The sequence below is a fragment of the Kogia breviceps genome, chromosome 14, assembly GCF_026419965.1.
Source record: "Kogia breviceps isolate mKogBre1 chromosome 14, mKogBre1 haplotype 1, whole genome shotgun sequence".
In the NCBI taxonomy this organism is placed as follows: Eukaryota; Metazoa; Chordata; class Mammalia; order Artiodactyla; family Physeteridae; genus Kogia; species Kogia breviceps.
This window is the reverse complement of record NC_081323.1, coordinates 56,066,269-56,086,950: the sequence shown is the minus strand read 5'-3', so window position 1 is coordinate 56,086,950 and position 20,682 is coordinate 56,066,269. Positions and strand designations below refer to the sequence as shown.

At 44.4% G+C, this 20,682-nt stretch overlaps 1 protein-coding gene across 1 annotated transcript in view; it reads left to right on the top strand.

Moving 5' to 3' along the window:
• Nucleotides 1–12,290, top strand: part of ADCY9 (adenylate cyclase 9) — a 122,654-nt gene extending 110,364 nt beyond the window's left edge. Inside the window, exons 10-11 of the mRNA XM_059037423.2 lie at nucleotides 4,442–4,483; nucleotides 10,291–12,290. Coding sequence (XP_058893406.1) covers nucleotides 4,442–4,483; nucleotides 10,291–11,482 — 1,234 coding nt within the window. The 3' untranslated portion in view covers nucleotides 11,483–12,290. The remainder of the gene's footprint in view (nucleotides 1–4,441; nucleotides 4,484–10,290) is intronic.
• The last annotated feature ends 8,392 nt before the right edge of the window (nucleotides 12,291–20,682 follow it).

Genomic DNA, 20,682 nt, shown 5'->3' with positions numbered 1-20,682 from the left:
CACCACAGTAAGCCTAGTTAACATCTATCACCACACAAATTTTTCTTCTCGTGATGAGAACTTTTAAGAGTTACTCTTGGGGGAATTCCCTGCCAGTCCAGTGGTTAGGACTCTGAGCTTTCACTGCTGAGGGTGCGGGTTCGATCCCTGGTCAGGGAACTAAGATCCCACAAGCCGTGCTGCATGGCCAAAAAAAAAAAAAATGTTACTCTCTCAGCAACTTTCAAATATACAGTACAGTATTATTAACTGTGGTCCCTATGCTGTGCATTACTTCCCCAAGACTTATTTATTTTATAACTGGAAGTTTGTACCTTTTGACCACCTTCACCCATTTCACTCACCTCCCACCCCTGCCTTTGGCAGCCACCAGTCTGTTCTCTGTATCTTTGAGTTCGTGGGGGGTTTTGTTTGTCTTAAAATTCTCCATATAACTGAGATCATACGGTATTTGTCTTTCTCTGTCTGACTTATTTCACTTAACATAATGCCTTTAAGGTCTGTCTCTGTTGTCACAAATGGCAGGATTTTCCTTCTTTTTTATAGCTGAGTAATACTCCATTGTATATATACCACATCTTCTTTATCCATTCATCCATTGATGGACACTTAGGTTGCTTCCCCTCTTGACTATTGTAAATAGTACTGTAATGAACATGGGGGTACAGATGTCTTTTCGAGTTACTGTTTTTGTTTCCTTCAGATATATTCCTAAAAGTGGAACTGCTAGGTCATATGATAGTTCTGTTTTTAATCTGGGGGGAGCCTACATACTGTTTTCCATAGTGGCTGTACCAATTTACATTCCCACCCAGTAGTGCACGAGGGTTCTCTTCTCATCTTCAACAACACTTGCTATTTCTTGTCTTTTTTATAATACCTGTTCTAACGGGTGTGAGGTGATGTTTTACTGTGGTTTTGGTTTGCATTTCCCTGATGATTAGGGATGTTGAGCAGCTTTTCATGTACCTGTTGGCAATCTCTGTCTACTTTGGAAAAATGTCTATTTAGATCCTCTGTCCATTTTTTAATCAGATTGTTGGATTTTGCTGTTGAGTTGTGTCTGTCACTTACACTTTCTCATCAGCACTATTGCACTCCACCCTAACAGACACTTCCTGTCACAACATGAAATAGCTTTCAGCACACATAAATTCAACAACTTGATGAAATGCCCAAAGAGTAATATACAAATGAAAGAAAAAGAAAATAACTTTAATAACATTATATGTGTTGAATATTTGCCTGCAGACATCCTGGGGTGACCACCCCCAGCAGACATCATGCAGTAGTCACATGTTTGAACTCACAGTTGTCCCTCGTATCTGCAGGGGATTGGTTCCCAGACCACCCCTTGGATACCAAAATTCAAGAATGCTCAAGTTCCTTCTATAAATGGCATAATATGAATATTTTCATATGATCTATGCATGCCCTCCTGTATACTTTAAATCATCTCTAGATTACTTATAATACCTAATACAATGTAAGTGCTATGTAAATAGTTGTCAGCATGTGGCAAGTTTAAGTTTTGCTTTTTTTGAACTTTCTGGGATTTTGTTTTTCCCTAATATTTTTAGTCTGAGGTTGGTTGAATCTGCAGATGCACAACCTGTGGACGCAGAGGGTCAACTGTACTTATGATGAAGAAGTTTGAATTTAAGAAAGTAGGACCAGAAGCCGTTTCATACAAGACTATCAAGAAAATGAAGTAACAGAGGTATAGGTGACACAAAAATGAAAAGTGGAAGCTGGTTCTAACCTTTTGTAGTAGGGCCAGTGTGCCAAGACAGGTTATAGATTGTCAAAGTGGAGGAAATGAAGAAGTATGATGGTCTTGCGAGTGACCTGGCCTTATTCATAAATATCATGTCATAACAGTTCTCCATGTTGTAACAGGAAACGTTAGGGCAATGACGAATCACTGGAAATATATCATTTATCTTGAAATCCTTCCACATATTGAAGAGTAGATTCCATCTCTGATACTCAGATGGCCTTCAAAGCCCCCTCACGGGGATTTCCCTTGTGGTCCAGTGGTAAAGACTTCACCTTCCAATGCAGCAGGTGCAGGTTTGATCCCTGGTCCGGGAGCTAAGATCCCGCATGCCTCGCAGGCAAAAAAACCAACATAAAACAGAAGCAATATTGTAACAAATTCAATAAAGACTTTAAAAATGGTCCACAACAACAACAACAAAATCTTTTAAAAAAAATAAAAGCCCTCTCACAGATGGTGTGGGGAAAAGAAACAGGAGCTTTGTGAAGACCCCTGGGGACAGGTTGTGTTCTTACTGCTGTGCTACAAAGAATTTAAAAATTAAAATATAGAGGATGGCAATGATAGGTGCTATATTTAAAACATCCTTTGTTAATGAAATCCAGTAAAACCCCTACCTTTCATGTGTTCTACAAATTAAATCACGTTTGGTGCTTAGCTGTTAAAATGAGTCTGAGATTACCTGTTGCACCTTTGCAACTGGTTTTGTGGCTTTTAACCTCTTCAACTAAATATGTAGTTGGAAATACGATGATACGTTGGGTAGCAGAGTGCACACAGTGAGTAATTTATTCAGAAATTTCAGGGGAATGTCTTAAAGCCATTAAGCTTCTGTTTCTGTAACAGACTTCTCCTAAATGTTGGACTTTTGTGTAACTGCTTATGTTATATGTTAGCACATATTAAAGAATCATTTATTTAAGATTACAGTGGGTTTAGGTTAGCAGGATATTTCAAAGTTACATGGGACATTTCTCTGTTGTGCTTTGCAGGGCATCTAACATTCCTGGCTCCCCAAACAACCAGAGGGACCCCCAGTGTTTCCAAAATGCCCCCTAGGAATGGTATTAACTGTTGCCAAGAACCATTGCTTTAGTAAACTCAAAAGTAGAAAGTGGTCCAATTTGTCTCAATATCAGATGAAATCGCCATAGTGCATTTTTGGTATTACCAAAGCAGTGGTCAGTAATGGACAGGGTGAGTATCCTTCCTCAGTTTACTTAATGAAATAATAACCACATGAAAGATATTCAAGTTCTCTGCAAATTAAGATCAAAAAGGAAATAGAAATGTCATTCAGCATTTGAAAGGAAACTTTAATGAATAGTTAAATTACTTTAAGCAAAACAAAGTGTCATTTTTCCTTTCTGAAGGTGCGGCATTCTGGAATTACGGTCATTATAAAGCTCTTTCCCAAGAGCATGAAATTCAACAGTCTGACTTTTAACCTTTTAGATCCAACACAAATACCCCATCAGCCATTCACAGTATCATTTAATCACTGGTGCAGGCCTTTTCCACTTGGATCTAGAGAGCCGTAGCGATAGAGAACCCATCCATCGCCTTTTCACCTAGAAATCAAATAGCAGGTCTTGAGGTAGGGCTGGCGGTTGAATCTCTGCTGGACCCAGTACACCCACATTCACGCAGAATCTTTTCAGCCAGTCCACCCTGTCAGTGCTGAGCCGAACCCAGGGTAGGGAACATGTGGGGAGGACAAAACATAAACTCAACTCCTGTGAAGCTGGCGGGGGGGACTTTTCCAACTTTGGGGAGACACAGACACGTGGGTTACAGCAGTGTCACAGTCATGTCTTGACAGGGTGAGAAGAGGACAGTTTGTATGTAGCTCTTGCTTTTCTTTCCTTTTCTGTGAAGTCATTTAATACCTCCTGTAATCAAAAAAGCCGCTCTGAGCCCTCACTGGCCTTTGTTGCCCAGGAGAGCTGCTCACAGGTTCTCTGCAACGTTCCCTTTGCAGGGAGCAAGGCTGGGGGACTTGAAGGACTTGAAGGACGAAGCGTCAGGGCACTTGCTCCGGGTGGAGAGGTTTGGGTGATTTGTGGGCCTGAGTGGACGCTGAGTAACATGACCCCAGAGGAAGCTGTGCAGCATGTGGAGAGAATGGGGCTGGGTGTCTTGGGTACCTTCCCCAGCACCAAGAGAGAGGTCTTTAGTTAGGTGTGGTTTCGATGCCTTAAAATTGGGGTTTGATTGCTTTGGGCATCACCAATAGCAAAGTCTGGCTTTTCCAGTAAGTAATCTGCCAACGCCTCCAGCAGAGCCTTTTGAAATTGATCCTTTGTCAGTAGACTTCGCTGTTTGAACATGACTGAAGTTTCTAGCCTGTAGGACACGACACCTTAGATAAGTCCTTAACAGCAAAATGAAGGCCTTAAAGACTCTTCCTTGATTTTGCTTTTTAGTGGTTGTGCCTACTTTCCACAGCTGATTAAAGGCTTTTACATCGTTGTCTTTACCATTTTGTTACTCTTCATTAACACACAGCATCAAATTATAATTGAAATTTACTATCCTTAACTTTCTACCTTGACCTCCACCTTAAAAATAGGAAAGTTGTTTATTTAAATTCTTCTCAGATTGCTTTGTGTAATGCCCTCTTTGTTTTTATAATAATAGTTTTCTGCATTTTAATTTCAGTTCCATAGTAATTTCACACCTGGATGCAGTACAGAATTTCAGGTAAGCTTTTAATATTGTGCCTATATCTGAATAAATGGGTGTAACTGTATTACTGCTGGTTATTTCTAAGTTTCCTGGAAAACAGTTGTATCTTGAATTAAAAAGAACAACATATGCATTCTTAAAAGAGTAAGTGTAAGATATCTATTTGTTAAAATATCAGTTCATACTTATAATATCTTTGGGAAAATGAATAATTGTTAACACATAGGCAGGGGACTTCCCTGGTGTCCAGTGGTTAAGACTCCATGCTTCCAATGCAGGGGGCCCAGGTTCAATCCCTGGTTAGATCCCGCAACTGAAGATCTTGTACGTGGCAACAAAGATCCCGAGTACTGCAACTAATACTCGGTGCAGCCTAATTAATTAATTAATTAAAAAAAAAAAAAGACGTAGGCAGGTTTCTCCCGCTCTCTGAAAGTATAGCATTCCTGTGAAAACTTTCCTAAGCCAAAAAGTGAAGAAACAGTTCCATTAGGATACAGCTTGCTAACACAGGCACAGAGTAAGTTGAGGTAAAGCACAGATGCTCACAGACACAGCTCAGAGCTGTGGTGGCTGATGCTGCGATGCTCAGTGTGGTTCCTGGGAAGGAGCTTGGCGGGGCCGCTCCTGCCAATCAGGATGGCGCTGCCTCTGTAACACTCGCTGCAAAACAAATGCTGAACATTAGTTTTGCTTTTTGCCTTTTTTTCTAAAGGCAAAAATCCCCTTCAGATTTCTTTCATTAGCAAAAACAGGTACTAATGTAGGTCTTTCATCAAAGCAAAGTGGTGAAAAGCGAACTTTCAAAAAGTGAGGGTTTCCTGTGTTAGATTTGGTTTAATTTTATATAGGACATTAGAATGTTACAAAGGAGATCTCACAAATCAAAGAACATTTATTCCCTAAAATATTTTGAAATAACCTACTAGAAATTTGAAGCAAATAAATGTTGGACCCTTGCTTTACTATAAACATCAAAATTAATTCTAAATAAATTGAAGTCAAAAAATTTTAAATTATCTAAAACTATATAAACATCTAGAAAAAATAAAATTAAGCAGTTCTCAGGCCTCTAAGACAGAGATAACTTTCCAATCTTACAAATAATAAATAGAACCACACACACAAAAAAATAAGACTGACCAAGGGGATGATGAAAGCAGACTGAGAAAAATATTTGTGAGACTGTTATGTAAAGAGCTGATTAAGACCTGTGTAGATAAAAGACAAAAAAAATCGCAAAAGAGGAAATGGTAGTAGAAGATAAATAGGCTACTACCCAAGTCATTGCACTATTAAATAACTACAGAATTCCCTCTGATCTTCAAATCATACCTTCAGAATGTTACCATGTGAATACCCAGTGTAGGCCAGGGTGTGGCACATATATGAATTGATGGTATTTAATATAGGTTTGTTTAATCTACACAATAACCTGATATATTAGGTAACTTTGTCCCCGTTTTCCAGATAAGAAAGCTGAAGCTCAGAGAAGGAACCTGCCTATGGACACTGGCAGTGTTCAAACCCTGGCCTCCCTCACTACCAGGCCATGCTTTTTCTGCCATGCCTCATTACTTTTCAGAATGGTACAATAGTTTTGGAAAGTAATTTGGCAATCTATAAAAAATAGTCATAAAAATGTCCATCCCCTTTAAACTAATAATTCTGTTTTTGCTTATCTGCTGAGGAAATAACTCAGCATTTGGTAAAGGCTGCATGCCCCAAAATATTGATCATCATGATTGATAATATTGAAAATTCATCAGCAACTTCAGTTGTCAGTAAAAAAAGAAATTAATTAAATTATAATACATATACTCAAATATTACAACTGTTAAAATGCAGCAACGTGGGGCTTCCCTGGTGGCACAGTGGTTGAGAGTCCACCTGCCGATGCAGGGGACACGGGTTCGTGCCCCGGTCCGGGAGGATCCCACATGCTGCAGAGCGGCTGGGCCCATGAACCATGGCCACTGAGCCTGTGCGTCCAGAGCCTGTGCTCTGCAACAGGAGAGGCCACAACAGTGAGAGGCTCGCGTACCGCAAAAAAAAAAAAAAAAAAAAAAAAAGCAGCAATGTGGAAAGCATTTATGGTTTTCATTTTTCATTTATTATGTGAAATTACATAGGTCATGTAGCTACAGCTAGGTATTTCATCGTATATGAAAAAAGTAAGATATGTAATACTTGCGATCTAATGATGAATGATGATTTTTTTCTCTGTTTCTACAATTCAAAAATTAAATATCTGTGGACATTTAGATGTTGGGAAGGAGAATTAAAGTGACAATGGAACAAAAACAGAATACAGATGTTTCTGTGTATGGTTGACAATTGTAAGATTTAGTAGCAAAACACCTAACATCTTTTTTTAAGTTAACTTTCTATTGACGTATAACATATACACAGAAAAGCCTCCAGATCATGAGGACAGCTCAGTGAATTTTCACAAGTGAACACACCCATTTAACTGCCACTCAGGCCAAGAAATAGAACATTACCCAGAAGCCCCCCTTATGCTTCCTCCTGGTGCATCCTGCCCCCATCCTAGGCGTAGATTTTAAATGGCATGGAAATATACCAAAATTTTAATGCATCCCATGTTGAGCTGGCTAGGACAATGAGTGGTCTTTGTTTTCCGTTTTTCTCTATTTTGTAATCCCTCTTTTCCATGATAATGAACTATACTGTATTTTACTCTGACTTCCATTTGTCCATCTATTAAGTTATCTCTTGCATTTAGTCACAAAATTCCTCCTTTTGGGACTGACCTTTACTATTTGAATTTAGGAGTAGAACCATCGCCTTCCTTGTTCCTTCTGCAGTAGAATAAGAAGTACAGGTTGTAGAGTGGAAATAATTCTCTCACCCGCTGATTACAGATCTTCTGTTGCAAGGCAGCCCCTTGGGCACAACATGTCAGCCTGTGCATTAGGACCCTTCCATTTAAGCAAAGGTAAAAGCAAACAATGCAGTTGTTTCCCTTTCCCTGTCACACCCGCTCACGTTTCGTATTCCCCTGCTCTATCCAGAGGGCACTGGCCTGTGCCCATCCCAGGCTCAGGCCACACTGCCGCCTTTAGCTACAGCACAATTGAGGAAACCAAGACACACCACCCAGTTCTACCACTGGGTTCTACAATGCCTGGTTCTAGGATGACCTTAAGCCTTGGTGACGTCTCCTAATAAAGATGCTGTTCCTCAGTGTTACCACTTTGGAGAAACTGGAGGAAAGGTCAACTCCTAAGCCAAGGAGATGGGCTCATGTAGAGAAGACTCACTCCCTCCAGATTCTCTCCCTACTCTGAGCCAACCAGAGGGCTTGAGGGGCTGGACATAGATCTGTTTTAGTATCTAAAATAGTTATTTTGTTTAGTACTTTAGATTCATAGTAAGTACTGCCATTTGTTTAAATGACAGTTGGCAAAATAAATGAGTGAAGTGTGGTGCATAGAGGCTGTAGAGACCGTTTTTGGTTCCTGGTTCTTAGGCATTAAGTCATAGAACCTCTGTCAGCGTCCCCAAGACCACCCTCAGGTCTGATCATTCACTTGGAGGACTCAGGACTCAGCACATGGTTGTACCCGTGGCTGTGGTTTATTACAGCAAAAGGACACATAGCAAAATCAGCAGAGAACAAAAGTGCATGAGACGGAGTCCAGAGGAAACCAGGCGCCAGCATTCAAGAGTCCTCTCCCAGTGGAGTCGTATGAGATGCACTTAATTCTTCCAGCAATGAGCTGTGACAGCGCGAGTGAAACACTCTCATGGGAAGCCCATGAGAGACTCCAGGGTTTTTCTTGGTGGCTGGTCACATAGGCACCCTCTGCCTGGCATGTACCAAAATTCCAGATTTTCGGAAGAAAGGCAGGTACATAAACCACGTTGTTTGTACAAACAGTCCAGGCATGGTGATCCCCTCTCATCAAGGACTGGTGGGAACCCTCCCCAAATCCAAGCTCCCTGATGCCAGCCTAGGGCACCCTGCTGGTTCTACAGACATAGCCTCAGGCCCTTTCCACACAGACCCTTAGGCCGGTAGAGACTTAGCGATACTCCAGCCCATCTTCAGTTTACTCCTGAGGAAACTGAGACCTGAAAGATGGTGTGACCTGCCCAAGGGTCTCAGAACCTGCTACCTGTGGGGGGTCAACCCGGCCACAGCCCAGGCATCGTTACTCCAAAGCCAGGCTTTTGTGACTGTGTTTCATGGGAGGTGTTATGACCAGATTGGTCAGTTTCATTATTTTTAATATGCCTAAGTACAGGTAACAGTAAAATTCATTAAAAAACACTCTGATGGTAGAATTGAGCTTTCTGTGCCACGATACTTTCTAAACTCAGGGTCCATCTGTTCCATATATAATTATATTCATATAAGTGACCCAGACCATTGTTATGTAAAATCTAGCGGCCTGCTCTGTGCATTTTAGAGTACATCAGGGTACAGTTTACATGAGCAGAGAGCTATCACAGCATTGTAAACAGATAAAAGGGAGATGAGAAGGATATTCATCAAACATTAACAGTGATCGCCTCTGGATGGTGTGATGATGGGTGAATCTTTTTTTCTTTCTACTTTCACCCTAAATTTTATATGATGAGTATGTAGTATTTTTAAGTGGAAAAAAATATATTTAAAGAATAAACTTTAGAAGAGACTGCCCACGCTAATCTTCAGTCCTGGGGTCCCAGCTGTGGCCCTTCGGCACCGTGGAACTGCAGAACAGACCAAGCAGACTTGCTCATCAGAGGGAATAGAAATGGGCTCAGCCCTTAGAAGGGCAGTTTGGAAATTTCTAATGGAACTCTAAGTGTATTTTAAATGACTCAGCAGTTCCACTTCCAGGAGTTTATCCCACAGACAGGCTCATTCATATGCACAAAGACACTGGGGAATATCCACTGTAACCTCGTTCCTAGTTGTCAAAGATGGACACAGCCGATCGCCCTCTGCAGGGGACCGGTTGTTACAGCACTGCCGTGTGTGTTAGAGTAGTGCGCAACAGAAAGGTTACCTCATAGGAAAGACAGTTATTTTCCATTGTTTATACTGTTTGAGTTTCTTACAGTGTGTTACTCTTAAAAGTATACATTTTATATTATTTTAAAAAATGGTTAAGTTATCTTAAATGACTTTGGCAAAACAGAACTAACCCCAGGGCGAGTGGGACGGAGGGGGTAGGGGAATTATATCAGAGTGTATCAGAGGACATGAAATTTCTTGGGTGTGACAGTGGTAGCGTGATTCCATAGGGAGATGTCCTTTTTCTTAGGAGATTCGTACTGAACTGTTCAGGATTGAAGTGGCCTGATGTCTGCAGCTTACTTTCAGACTGTTCAGCAAAGTATGCCTGTGTGAGTGTGTGTGCGTGCGTGCGTGTGTGCAGTTTGTGTTGACAGAAGGAAACAGCAGAGTAGCACAGTGTTGGCAATTGTTGCATCCAGGAGAAGGGTATACAAATGTTTGTTTTGCTAGTCTCTTAACCTTTTTGTAAGGTTGAGATTTTTCAAAATAAAAAGTTGGGAAAAAAGAAAAGATTTTTAAAATCAAGGAGCTAAAGACTTCTGAAAAACAAAGCAAGTACAAAGCACTCATTACAGGAATCTTACAAGAGTGACTCTTTATCTCGCCACATCTTTCTAAACAGGAACAGTTCACTCTGCAGCTGCAGGTGGTTGAAGGTTTGAGCTGCACAAAACTCTGTGCAGGATGCTGGTTAGATGGCTGGTTCAGAACCTGGAAGCACTGGGCAGTAACCTTTCCCTTAAAGATGCATTTCAGAAGGCACGTCCTTTGTCCTCTCTTTCCTCTCCAGCTCCGAGAGGAATCCGTGCAACGCCTCGCTGCCACGCGACAGCAGGAGCCCAGCCAGCCTGATTGGCCAGGAGGTGATTCTTGTCTTCTTCCTCCTGCTCTTGTTGGTCTGGTTCCTGAATAGAGAATTTGAAGTCAGCTACCGCCTACACTACCATGGGGACGTGGAGGCGGACCTGCATCGCACTAAGATCCAAAGCATGAGGGACCAGGCCGACTGGCTGCTGAGAAACATCATCCCCTACCACGTGGCTGAGCAGCTGAAGGTCTCCCAGACCTACTCCAAGAACCACGACAACGGAGGAGTCATCTTCGCCAGCATTGTCAACTTCAGCGAGTTCTACGAGGAGAACTACGAGGGTGGTAAGGAGTGCTACCGGGTCCTCAACGAGCTGATTGGGGACTTCGACGAGCTCCTGAGCAAGCCAGACTACAGCAGCATTGAGAAGATCAAGACCATTGGGGCCACATACATGGCCGCGTCGGGGCTGAACGCCACGCAGTGCCGTGATGGCAGCCACCCGCAGGAGCACCTGCAGATCCTGTTCGAGTTTGCCAAGGAGATGATGCGCGTGGTGGACGACTTCAACAATAACATGCTGTGGTTCAACTTCAAGCTCAGGGTGGGCTTCAACCATGGGCCTCTGACGGCAGGCGTCATTGGCACCACCAAGCTGCTGTATGACATCTGGGGAGACACAGTCAACATCGCCAGCAGGATGGACACCACGGGGGTGGAGTGCCGCATCCAGGTCAGCGAGGAAAGCTACCGCATCCTGAGCAAGATGGGCTACGACTTCGACTACAGAGGGACAGTGAACGTCAAGGGCAAAGGCCAAATGAAGACCTACCTGTACCCCAAGTGCACGGACAATGGGATGGTGCCGCAGCACCAGCTCTCCATCTCCCCTGACATCCGAGTCCAGGTGGATGGCAGCATTGGACGCTCCCCCACGGACGAGATCACCAACCTGGTGCCTTCTGTACAGAACCGGGACCAGGTGTCCCTGGGCTCTGAGAACAACACACAGACCAGGGACACTCACCCGTCTCCTAAGAAACCCTGGAAAGAGCCCATTAAAGCCGAAGAAAGGTGTAGGTTCAGCAAAGCCATAGAGAAAAGCGACTGTGAAGAAGCAGGGGTGGAGGAAGCCAACGAACTCACCAAGCTCAACGTCTCAAAGAGGGTGTGATGCGGCCCAGCGCCGCCCGCGGTGCTCTGTCTGTCCGGGTTCCACAGTTCCCGTCCCCAGACGTGGTGTCCTGTGGTCATTGCAGCCCTAACCTCTGTGTGGATCACAGTTATTCAGGGTTCATTTTCATCCATTTTTTTCCTCTTCCCCCTTGGTGTGACCGTTCGGCAGTGTGGAGAACAAGTGCCTTCAGGGGCTGGCGCGGCCTGGAGTCCAGGGAAGGTGCGGCCAGGGTGTGGCGCTGCGTGGTGGTGGACGTTAAAACAGAAGCTGTGGTTAAAATATTATTTTATTGCTTTTTCTCACAAGACACTTTTTTTTTTTTTTTTTGCTAATACAATGTTTTTGAGGTTTTTTTCTGTACACGTACTAGTATTTTTCCAGTGACCCGACCTTTCTATGTAAACACATAGATGCACACACACTTGCATTCATGAATCTGAGATCAAGTGCCAGTAACTCACTGGGCGGGGATGCTGGGGTGGGGGGTGCAGGCTGAGGACCGCAACAGGCCATCAGCCAGGACACCAGTGTCCCCTGACCTGCGCCTTCCAGGCGGGCCGGGCCCTCAGGGGTTGTGGCTGTACCCACCGCCCCCAACACCCAGCGGCTTTAGGGCTTCCTCCTCATGCAGGCCGAGATTCCAAATGCTTACCGGCCTCACAGCTCATGAACCCAGGCCTCAGGTATCTAAAAGCCCTTTTTCATTCTGCCCCCGCCCCAAGGGGTCTTCCAGCTGGAGCAGAGGGGCTTGTCTTGGAAGCTGACTCAACTGAGAGGAAACGCAAATAAACATCCAAGGGTTGCATTTATTTATTTATTTATTTATCAGGAAATGTGTGTGTCTTGGGGAGGGTTGCCGGGTCATTCTGCCTGGGGAAGGCTAGGCTGGGGGGGCGGGGTGTGGTCACAGAGGGCACAGCAGAAGGATGAGAAGGTGGCCGTTAGTGCATCAGCTACTCTGGGCCGCCTCCCCCACCAGGGGCTGAGCAGGACCCCAGTGGGCACGGCCTGCACACTCTGGGTCGGGGAAGCCCTTGGCCACCACTTTTAAAGCAAAAGCCCTGCTTCTGCCCCCCACTCAGGGGGTCTGCTCACGGCAGGGGTGGGATCAGAACCAGCTCGCTGTGAATCAGGTCTGGGCAGAGCACCAGGGCTGCGGGCAGCGCTTGGCTTCCACATTCAGGAAGCTTCTCCATCCTTTCCTGTTCTCAGCCTGTGCAGGGCCCATTTTTGGTGGGGTAGAGCCTGGTGAGTGGATCCCAGCCCTCTTTAGATGGAGCTCTTACCCTGTAAGTAGGGACAGAATCGTCTGGATGCAAATGAGGTGTGGAACTGGGGAAGTACAGAAAACCCAAGGAAACTGCTTCTGTGCCCTTTGTTGCTAATCCTGCTTGTAATTACGTTTTGCCATGTTGAGTCTGAAGTTTATGTAGGATTGAACTCAGACCAGAGTTGCCCTGTCATAGTCATATGACACCTCATTCTTAAGGTGGCTGCAGCCCATGGGATATTTGAGGACTGGCTCCTTCTCTGTATAAGGTCTTCACCGATATGCCCTGTGTATTTTCTTTTCACTGGTAAATCTCTGTGTAGCTTTCACATCTGCATTAAGTCCTGTTATCACTCCTCACCAAATACGTACAGAATCTGCCCTTCCCGGCATCATGAAGTATTGATTCTGATCCCCCAGCTCCCCAGGGACATGCATGGCACGGACCCCGGCAGTGTGCTTGTAGCCAGGATCTCCACGTCCAGGGAGATTTGCCTTCAGGTTTTACTGTCAGACTATTGGTCTTCCAATGCTAGAGAAATAGAGAAAGGATGACTGTGACATTACCTCTTCTAAAGAATGTATTCTTATAAAATCCTACAGAGATTTTATTTTTATTTTTTCTGAAAAACACTACCTGATGCTCTGTTTGTCTGTCAGGCTTGTGGGCACGTCAGGGGTTCCTTCCATCAGTATTAAGACGTGTGTTGAGTGTGGGCCTCACCCTCTGCCATCTGGCTCCAGCCTCTGCAGCTTTGGTGGTGGCTAGGGGCCTGGTTGTTTCCTGCTGTTCCCCGTGTCCCTGCTGTTCCACTCAAAACATGCTCCACAGAGTTCATCTCTGCACACGCTTCCTCCCTATCAAACTCTTTTTTTTTTCCCTTCCCCTCCTGTGATTCCTGGGAAGCCAAGAGGCTGCGGATGCAGGGAGAGAGTGGTGACGTCCACCTATCCAGTTCAGCATTGTGCAAATGGGAGCCTTTGTGGACGGTTTAAATTGTCTTTAAAAAAACACCCCGAGCGAGTCTTCCTAAGCAACCAGTACAGATGTTCTCTTTGGGCCACCAGTGACCCGGGTCCTTCCCAGCCCCTGCTTGGAAACATACCTCAGCACAGAACCACGGAGTGCCTGCACCTGCCGTGCCAGGCCTCTGGCTCGGTGGGCATTGAGCAGACGGTGGCTGAAGACAGATGGGCTTCTGAGCAGCGGGTTCAAGCGCTTCCGATCAGGTGGAGGCGATCTTCAGAGCGGCAATACCTCCTGTGAACTTAGGGCAGGAAGCAATACTTTAGAATTGAATGTGTGTAAATAGTTGCTTTGAGTTGCAATTGCTAGTTTCTTCTTGGCCTCAGGTCAGATCAAATTATATATGTATAAATATATATAAACAAGCACACATAATTGCATCCAATGCAAACAAATGCAGAGCATCAATTATGAAACCCTCACGGAGCTTGGAGGCTGCTCACGGCTCTGTTACCCTGACTGCGCTGTGGAGACACCTGCACATTTGCACTTGACATTGAGAGCCAAAGGGCCGCATGCTTCCCCATTATGTGGGCTGTAGTGATTTGTAGTTTCCAAAGATCTGTCCGCGTTTGCATTTCTAGACTTTCGAAGTAAGCACTTTTTGGTGGTTGTTTCGAAAAATCACGTCATGCCTAGAATCTGAAATTAAATCCGCGAGAACCAATTGTTTGCGTTCTCCATCTTTCCTTTGCTCTACCCTTTTTAAGTTGTTAATCCTAATAATTTCAAAATGCACCCACTGAAGAAATGGAGATTAAAATACTCTAAAATCTCAATATTTGATGCCTGGTATTTCCTCATCGACAAGATCGTTACCACTTCCGAGATTAGGGTGCTCCTTGTTCCCTGCCATTTGTGGCTGAAATAGGAAGCTTTGCAGGTCTTTTACATTATGACTTTGAAAATAAGGCAACTAAAAACTCTTATTGTGTGTGTATGTGTGTGTGTGTGTTTTAAATGGACATATGTGCTACAGTGAACTTTGAGAATTATTTATTTTTGCATGGAGCAGAAGCAGGTTGCAGGACAAATTTTGCTTGTGACCACATCCTGATTTTTTTAGACCTTCTAAATAGCTTTTCCCACAATATCTTCAGCAACTGACTGAGAAAATGAAGTACGTTTTCTGAAAAGATGTGCCTGCATAGCCTCTTCCTTACAGAGTCCTGGGGTGCCCATATTATGGGGAAGTCACAAACCCATTTCGGAATCTGTTTAAAGTCACAGAGCGTCTTTGCCGAAAAACACACATGCCATTTTACATGTGTCATAGGGGCTCACAGCACCTCCAAACCTGGAGCCAAACGCTGGCTCTGCGAGGGGTTACAGCCTCTTACCCCAGGGTTTTTCCTGGAGAGTTCAGTATTTATGTGCAACTTCAAATCAAGGACCGTCTTGTCGACTCAGCAAAGGGGATGCAGATGTGGCCCCAGGCCTTGCTTATCAGCTCTGAGGGATCCGGCTTCTAGGTGATCCTCCACTGGAGCCTGGTACCCGTGAGGACACTGCTTGTTGACGAGGGTGCTCTTTCCTCTGAGTCTGTGCTGCAGGCATCCCTAACCTTCCGGAGGTAAGGGAATAGCTGTCTTTGTTGCGTTTCTCTACTAGAAAGGACACCCCAGGGACTTTGGGGGGTTTCTCAAACAGTCTAGAAAGGCAGCCTCTAATTTTTGCAGTAAACCTCAGGACTTATCATTTATGGTTTCCCTTTCACCTTTTTTTTTTTTTTTTTTAATCTTTTCACTCTCATTTTAGGGAGAGTTTAAAATAAGTGTAATGAAAACTTGACCTTACCCAAATTGAGGGCTGGCCTTTTCTCTGGTTTCTTGGGAAGTGATCTCTGAGCTCTTGGAATATCATGCCTGATAAGTGTCTCTGTTTAACTGGGGCTTTGGACCCCACCAGGTAGTCCAACGGTGTCTTGTCGTTTAGTGTGGTGATCACATGGTATTCACTTGACCTCTGCAGGGGCTGGAGACGAGTTATCTACTTTTATCTAAAATCTCTTTCACCCGTCGTTGCTTTTCTGTGCTGTGGGAATCTGTCCTTGTGGCCGCCTGGGATGGATCCCAAGTACCAGGGAGAGGAAGCTAACTGGGGCAGGAGATGAGTGAGAGGAAGTGATTAAGAAAAAGTACAGAGTTGCACACCATGTAGGCGTAAACGCAAAATCTTCCCAAGTGTCTATTTTTATACTGTTCCTTTGTAAAAATTGGTTTTTAAATAACACGACTCCAAAGAGCTGTTACTGTATGTCAGAATAACTTAAGCGTGGGGAATTCTCACATCCCTTCTGGGCCTGAAAGTCGGAAAGAGAAAGAAATTATGCAATCAGGTATTGAGCAATCTGAGTGCCTCCTGAAACCTCAGTCATCAGCAGCAGCAGCGATTCCTAACTTTTTTGGGGCTCACAAAGGCTTTGATAATTTGATGAAAATTGTGGCTCCTTTCTCTAGAAAAAAAAATGCACATCAAAATAAACCCACTTCGTGTTTCTGGATCCAGATCCATTACCCATGATCTACAATAACAGGAGGAATGGTGATTTTTAATCATAAGTATCTGCAGGTGAGGTTTCCAAGCACTTCTGGGCTCTCCATTGGAAACGTGATTAAACAGGTTAATGCTGCTTGTTTATATATGCATTTCCAATCCAATTATATTTTAGACTTTAATGTGTGAGTTACCTAAGTACCTCTGAAGAGTCACTCAAAGAACTTTTCAATATAAAGACAAAGTTTATCAGATTCTTTCCAACAGGTAAATAACGATCAGACAGTGTTTTACTGAGTACCCTACTATGTGCCAAAGCTCCTTTCACTTAGGTGGTGACAGTGCTGTGATACTTGAGAATATTTGAGGAGCACCTGTGATTAGTCACTGTTGTTCCCGACGGCTCTCCTGTTAGGAATCCCACCAGGACACAGAAGGGAATTTTGAGACATCCCTCTCCTTATTGACATTTTTAAACGGTGGCTCCTTAGTGTCATCTGTACCCCATCAGAGATGATCTTCGTGTTATGTTCTTATGGAATATTCAGTCTCTCAAGAAAGAGCAACAGATGAGGACCATTCAGGGAAAACAACTGCACCAATATTGTGTTGGTCCCTCCCTGAGAGAGGGGCCACTCCACATGGTCATATATTTCATTTTTAAAACAATCCTGATGGCGACTGGGGTCCCAACTCGAGGGTCTCAGAGCTGAGCAGAACAAGGCACTGGCTTGGACTGACAGGGCTGGTGGTGGCCTTTCAGGAACCACACCCCCAGTGAAAGGTCTCCCTGCCCCCCCCACCCAACCCCACCTGGAATTGCAGGGGGTTGGAGGACTAGAGCCTCTGCAGACCCTACCTCTTTCCAAGCGACCTCCAGCAGGCTGCAGTCTTCTCAGAGCTGCTCTTTCTCTGTCTTCCTCTGCGTTTCTTGATCTTCTCAGCAAACAAAATTCTTGCCCTCTAGGTTGACAGGGCAAGGACATTCCCCTTCTCTCCCTCTCCCCTTCTTTTTGTAAGACAGGATACTTGAATTGTGTGTGGAATGTTTAAGGTATTGTCTAGTGTCTGCTTAGAATGGAAAAGTTTTCAAATTATTCAAGTGTCTTTATGGACTTCTGTCCGTCAGCTAATCAAGACCATCAGGGAATTGAGGCCAAGTTTGCAACACGTCGGTGCCTTGGGAAAGATCTGTATAAAACACAGATTATGTTGGTGTCCTGTGCGTCCTGCTAATGTAACAGAACTAGATCAGGTACCTTGAACACAAGATGTTTTTTTCCCCAACTGTTGATTACACAATAAATTTGTTATTATGTGTAATGTTAAGTTGTTTTTAAAATGCCCTTGTATATCTGCACATCTCCAGAATTTCAGGGAAGTATTAGAGGGGAAAGAAAAAAACTAAATATTTTTTTGCCATTTAACTTGAAATATCATAAAACATAATTCACAATTTCTATGCCAATTTAGGGACCTTGGGCAAAAAAACGACTTTGTTGACTACAAAGGAGCAAGGAAGCCAATAGTTTAGAAGCAAATCTTATAACATGGTGAGTTGATGGAACTTTTCTTTTGTAATTCTGATTTGCTGGAGTGATATCTCTTCTTCCTCAAGAGTAAAGACTTCTGATGGCATCACAGATACATGTAGAGTGTTTGCTTAGCACAGAAGGTGGCTAAATGTTGCCCTTGGTCTCCTATTTCTATTGTTAACTGCATGACAGGTTGTACTTTCCAAAAATTTCAGTCAAGGACTTGCAGAGACTTCTAAAGGTCCTAATCTACTGTAGTACCTGGAGAGCTTTTGGATTTGGTTGGTTTGTTGTTTTTTTTTAATATTGAAGAATGTGATTTATGTGAACTTTCAGGAAATTAGTTCAGCTAAAACCTAAATCTAAGAAGATAAGGTAAAGCTTTTCGGGAAAAAAAAAAGACATTTGAAGCACTTATCCAGATAATTTAGGATAAAAGTATCCTTTTGCCCAAAATATTTCAAATGATACAAAATGAATTTATTGCATGAATCACATGGATAGTGATCCAAAATCTTCAGTTCGCTTTTCTTATGTAGCCAATACAATGGACCGCTTCAATCCCTTCAGCATCTCATTTCCAAATTTCCTCATCTCCTTCTGCCACTGTCTGTTTTGTTGGCAGAATTACAATAGGGACAGACCTGTGTGCTTTGAGGGAAAACCTAGCATATTCTTGTGAACTAGCCATTCAGTAGTTCCCGGGACTCCAAAAGAGTTTGCCTGTGTTCCTGACTGGTGGTTTCTATCACCGACTCAAACACAAGACGTCCCGCATCTGTTCCCATAGCAACAGCCCCATGGATGACCTCTGGCAGGGGCTCTGTAGTGCCAGCGTGACCGTCCCATGTGCCCGAGACAGTCTGGCAGCCAGGAGGAGACTGGCCTTCCTCCCTGTCTTCCTTCTGAAGTGCAGGAAGGCAGCCTCATGCACTGGCCCAGCTTGAGACACTCCAAAACCCTCATCATAAACTGCCACCAAGTCCTGGGCAAGCCTGTGGCACCCACTACCCTTCAGAAGATCGTCTGCAAGTCCCTTCTGGTTTTAGCCTCAAGAAGCTGCCAGAGCAGCGAGCTGGGACTTTGGGCCTGATCCAGACTCACAAAGAGGCTCTTCATCATCCAGTCCTGGGCTGGGCCAGGCAGCAGTGAGCCAGACTCTCAGACCAGCGTGGAAGCCAAACAGAGACCCCTGCCAATCCTACCAATGGTTCTGGGGTCTCTAAAGCAGTCCTTGGACTTGGGGGAGGTCAGGGACAGAGGAGAGGACCAGCTGGGAACACCCAGAAAAGTGGATGTCGGCAAAGTGGGGTCTCCAGCATTCAGTGACCTAACGCAGCAGGGGCCTGGCCCCTTGGGTGCCACCATTGCAGCTGCATCGTAAGCCATTGGACGGGGTGTGCCAGACAGGGCCTCCACGGGCACACCCTCTTCACTCTACTGCATCCAACCGAAGCACCAATAACACACAAATGAGCACCAGTGAAAAACCCAGAGCCTTAACATCGTCTAGGAAACCCCGTGTCGTTTTCATGGTTTGTAACAGCATTTTAGGATGGAACCATCCTTGAGATGATCCAGTTACTAACATCAATGTCCACCGTCTCAGTCCATGCACTTATCCTCATACCAAAACCAGTTCTGTGAGGCTCCCGAGTTGTGATGTAATGCAACAGGTCAGCATCACCCCATCCTGACAGCTTTGTCCTGACAGGTCACCAGAGCGTGTTTTCCTTGTTTACGGTGTTGCATCACCATGAAGGGGCAACAATGGTTTGTTCCAGCAGCGTTTTGGCCATGGGTGGTTGCACGCTCCATCCTAGAATGGTCGTTCTTGCACGTGGCCCCTTGCTTGTCGTGGAATACAGAAAGCAATCACGGAATAGTGTAAATCAGCTTTCTGTTGCAGAAGCATGGATAGTTTCCTTTTTTAATCATCATGTTTTCTAGAAAGTGCTTGTGGTTCTTCCTTTCCTCCCCTCCAACCTTCTTCTCATCTGCACTTTCCCATCACCTCTTTTCCACAAGATGAAAGCACTGCTGAGAGGGGAACTCCGTTTCCTTTCAGATAAAGGGAAGGAGCCTAATTGTAAATTTTAAACATATGTAAGAAACTGCTTATGTTCTGTCAACAACCCAAAACAGGAAGAATTGTATCTGTGAACTATTAAGCTGTACCTGTATATAGATAAAAAGCCCATTATCTTTAATTCATCACTACAGACCTTGTAATCTGTTGTACATTAAAATGTTTTACTGTATCAGAGAAAACGTCACGCTACAGATCCAGAGAAGCTGGGGAAATAATTCAAAATACAGTATAATTAACTCAAATCTTGTTTGTTTATTCTGGGCATGGCACAATTTCAAGTGGAAGATGTGCTGACTATAAATTATCAACCAGAAACTGAATTTATCTGCGAGACTCCTGAGACCTTTCTTTAAGGCAGCACCACTCACAGAGCTCATGGTGTGTGGGTTCACCATGCAGCCCAAGGGGTCGCAAGGTGGTCGTTGCATTTTAATCCAGATGCAGGCATTTCGGGGAGAAGGTGCTGCAGCCTGGGCCCAGCCTGCCTCCCGCTGGGCCTCTGTCGGCTCCCTTTAGCTTGAAAAGTATTCAGAACAGAGAGTGTCTGCAAATGTTCAGGACCTCGAGTGCACTCTTGTGATCGAAAGGTTCAGTACCTCCTGAGGGCAAAGAAGCCCCCCTCCCTGGGGGACTCTCCCAACACTGAAAGGGCCGGAGAGGCCTCCCTGCTAAGAAACATGGATGGGGGAGTGGCAAGCTTTCTCCATGATTTCACTGGAGTTTGTTCAACCCTGAGCTGAGCTCATGGACGGGAGTGAACCAAAACTTGTTTTCTTT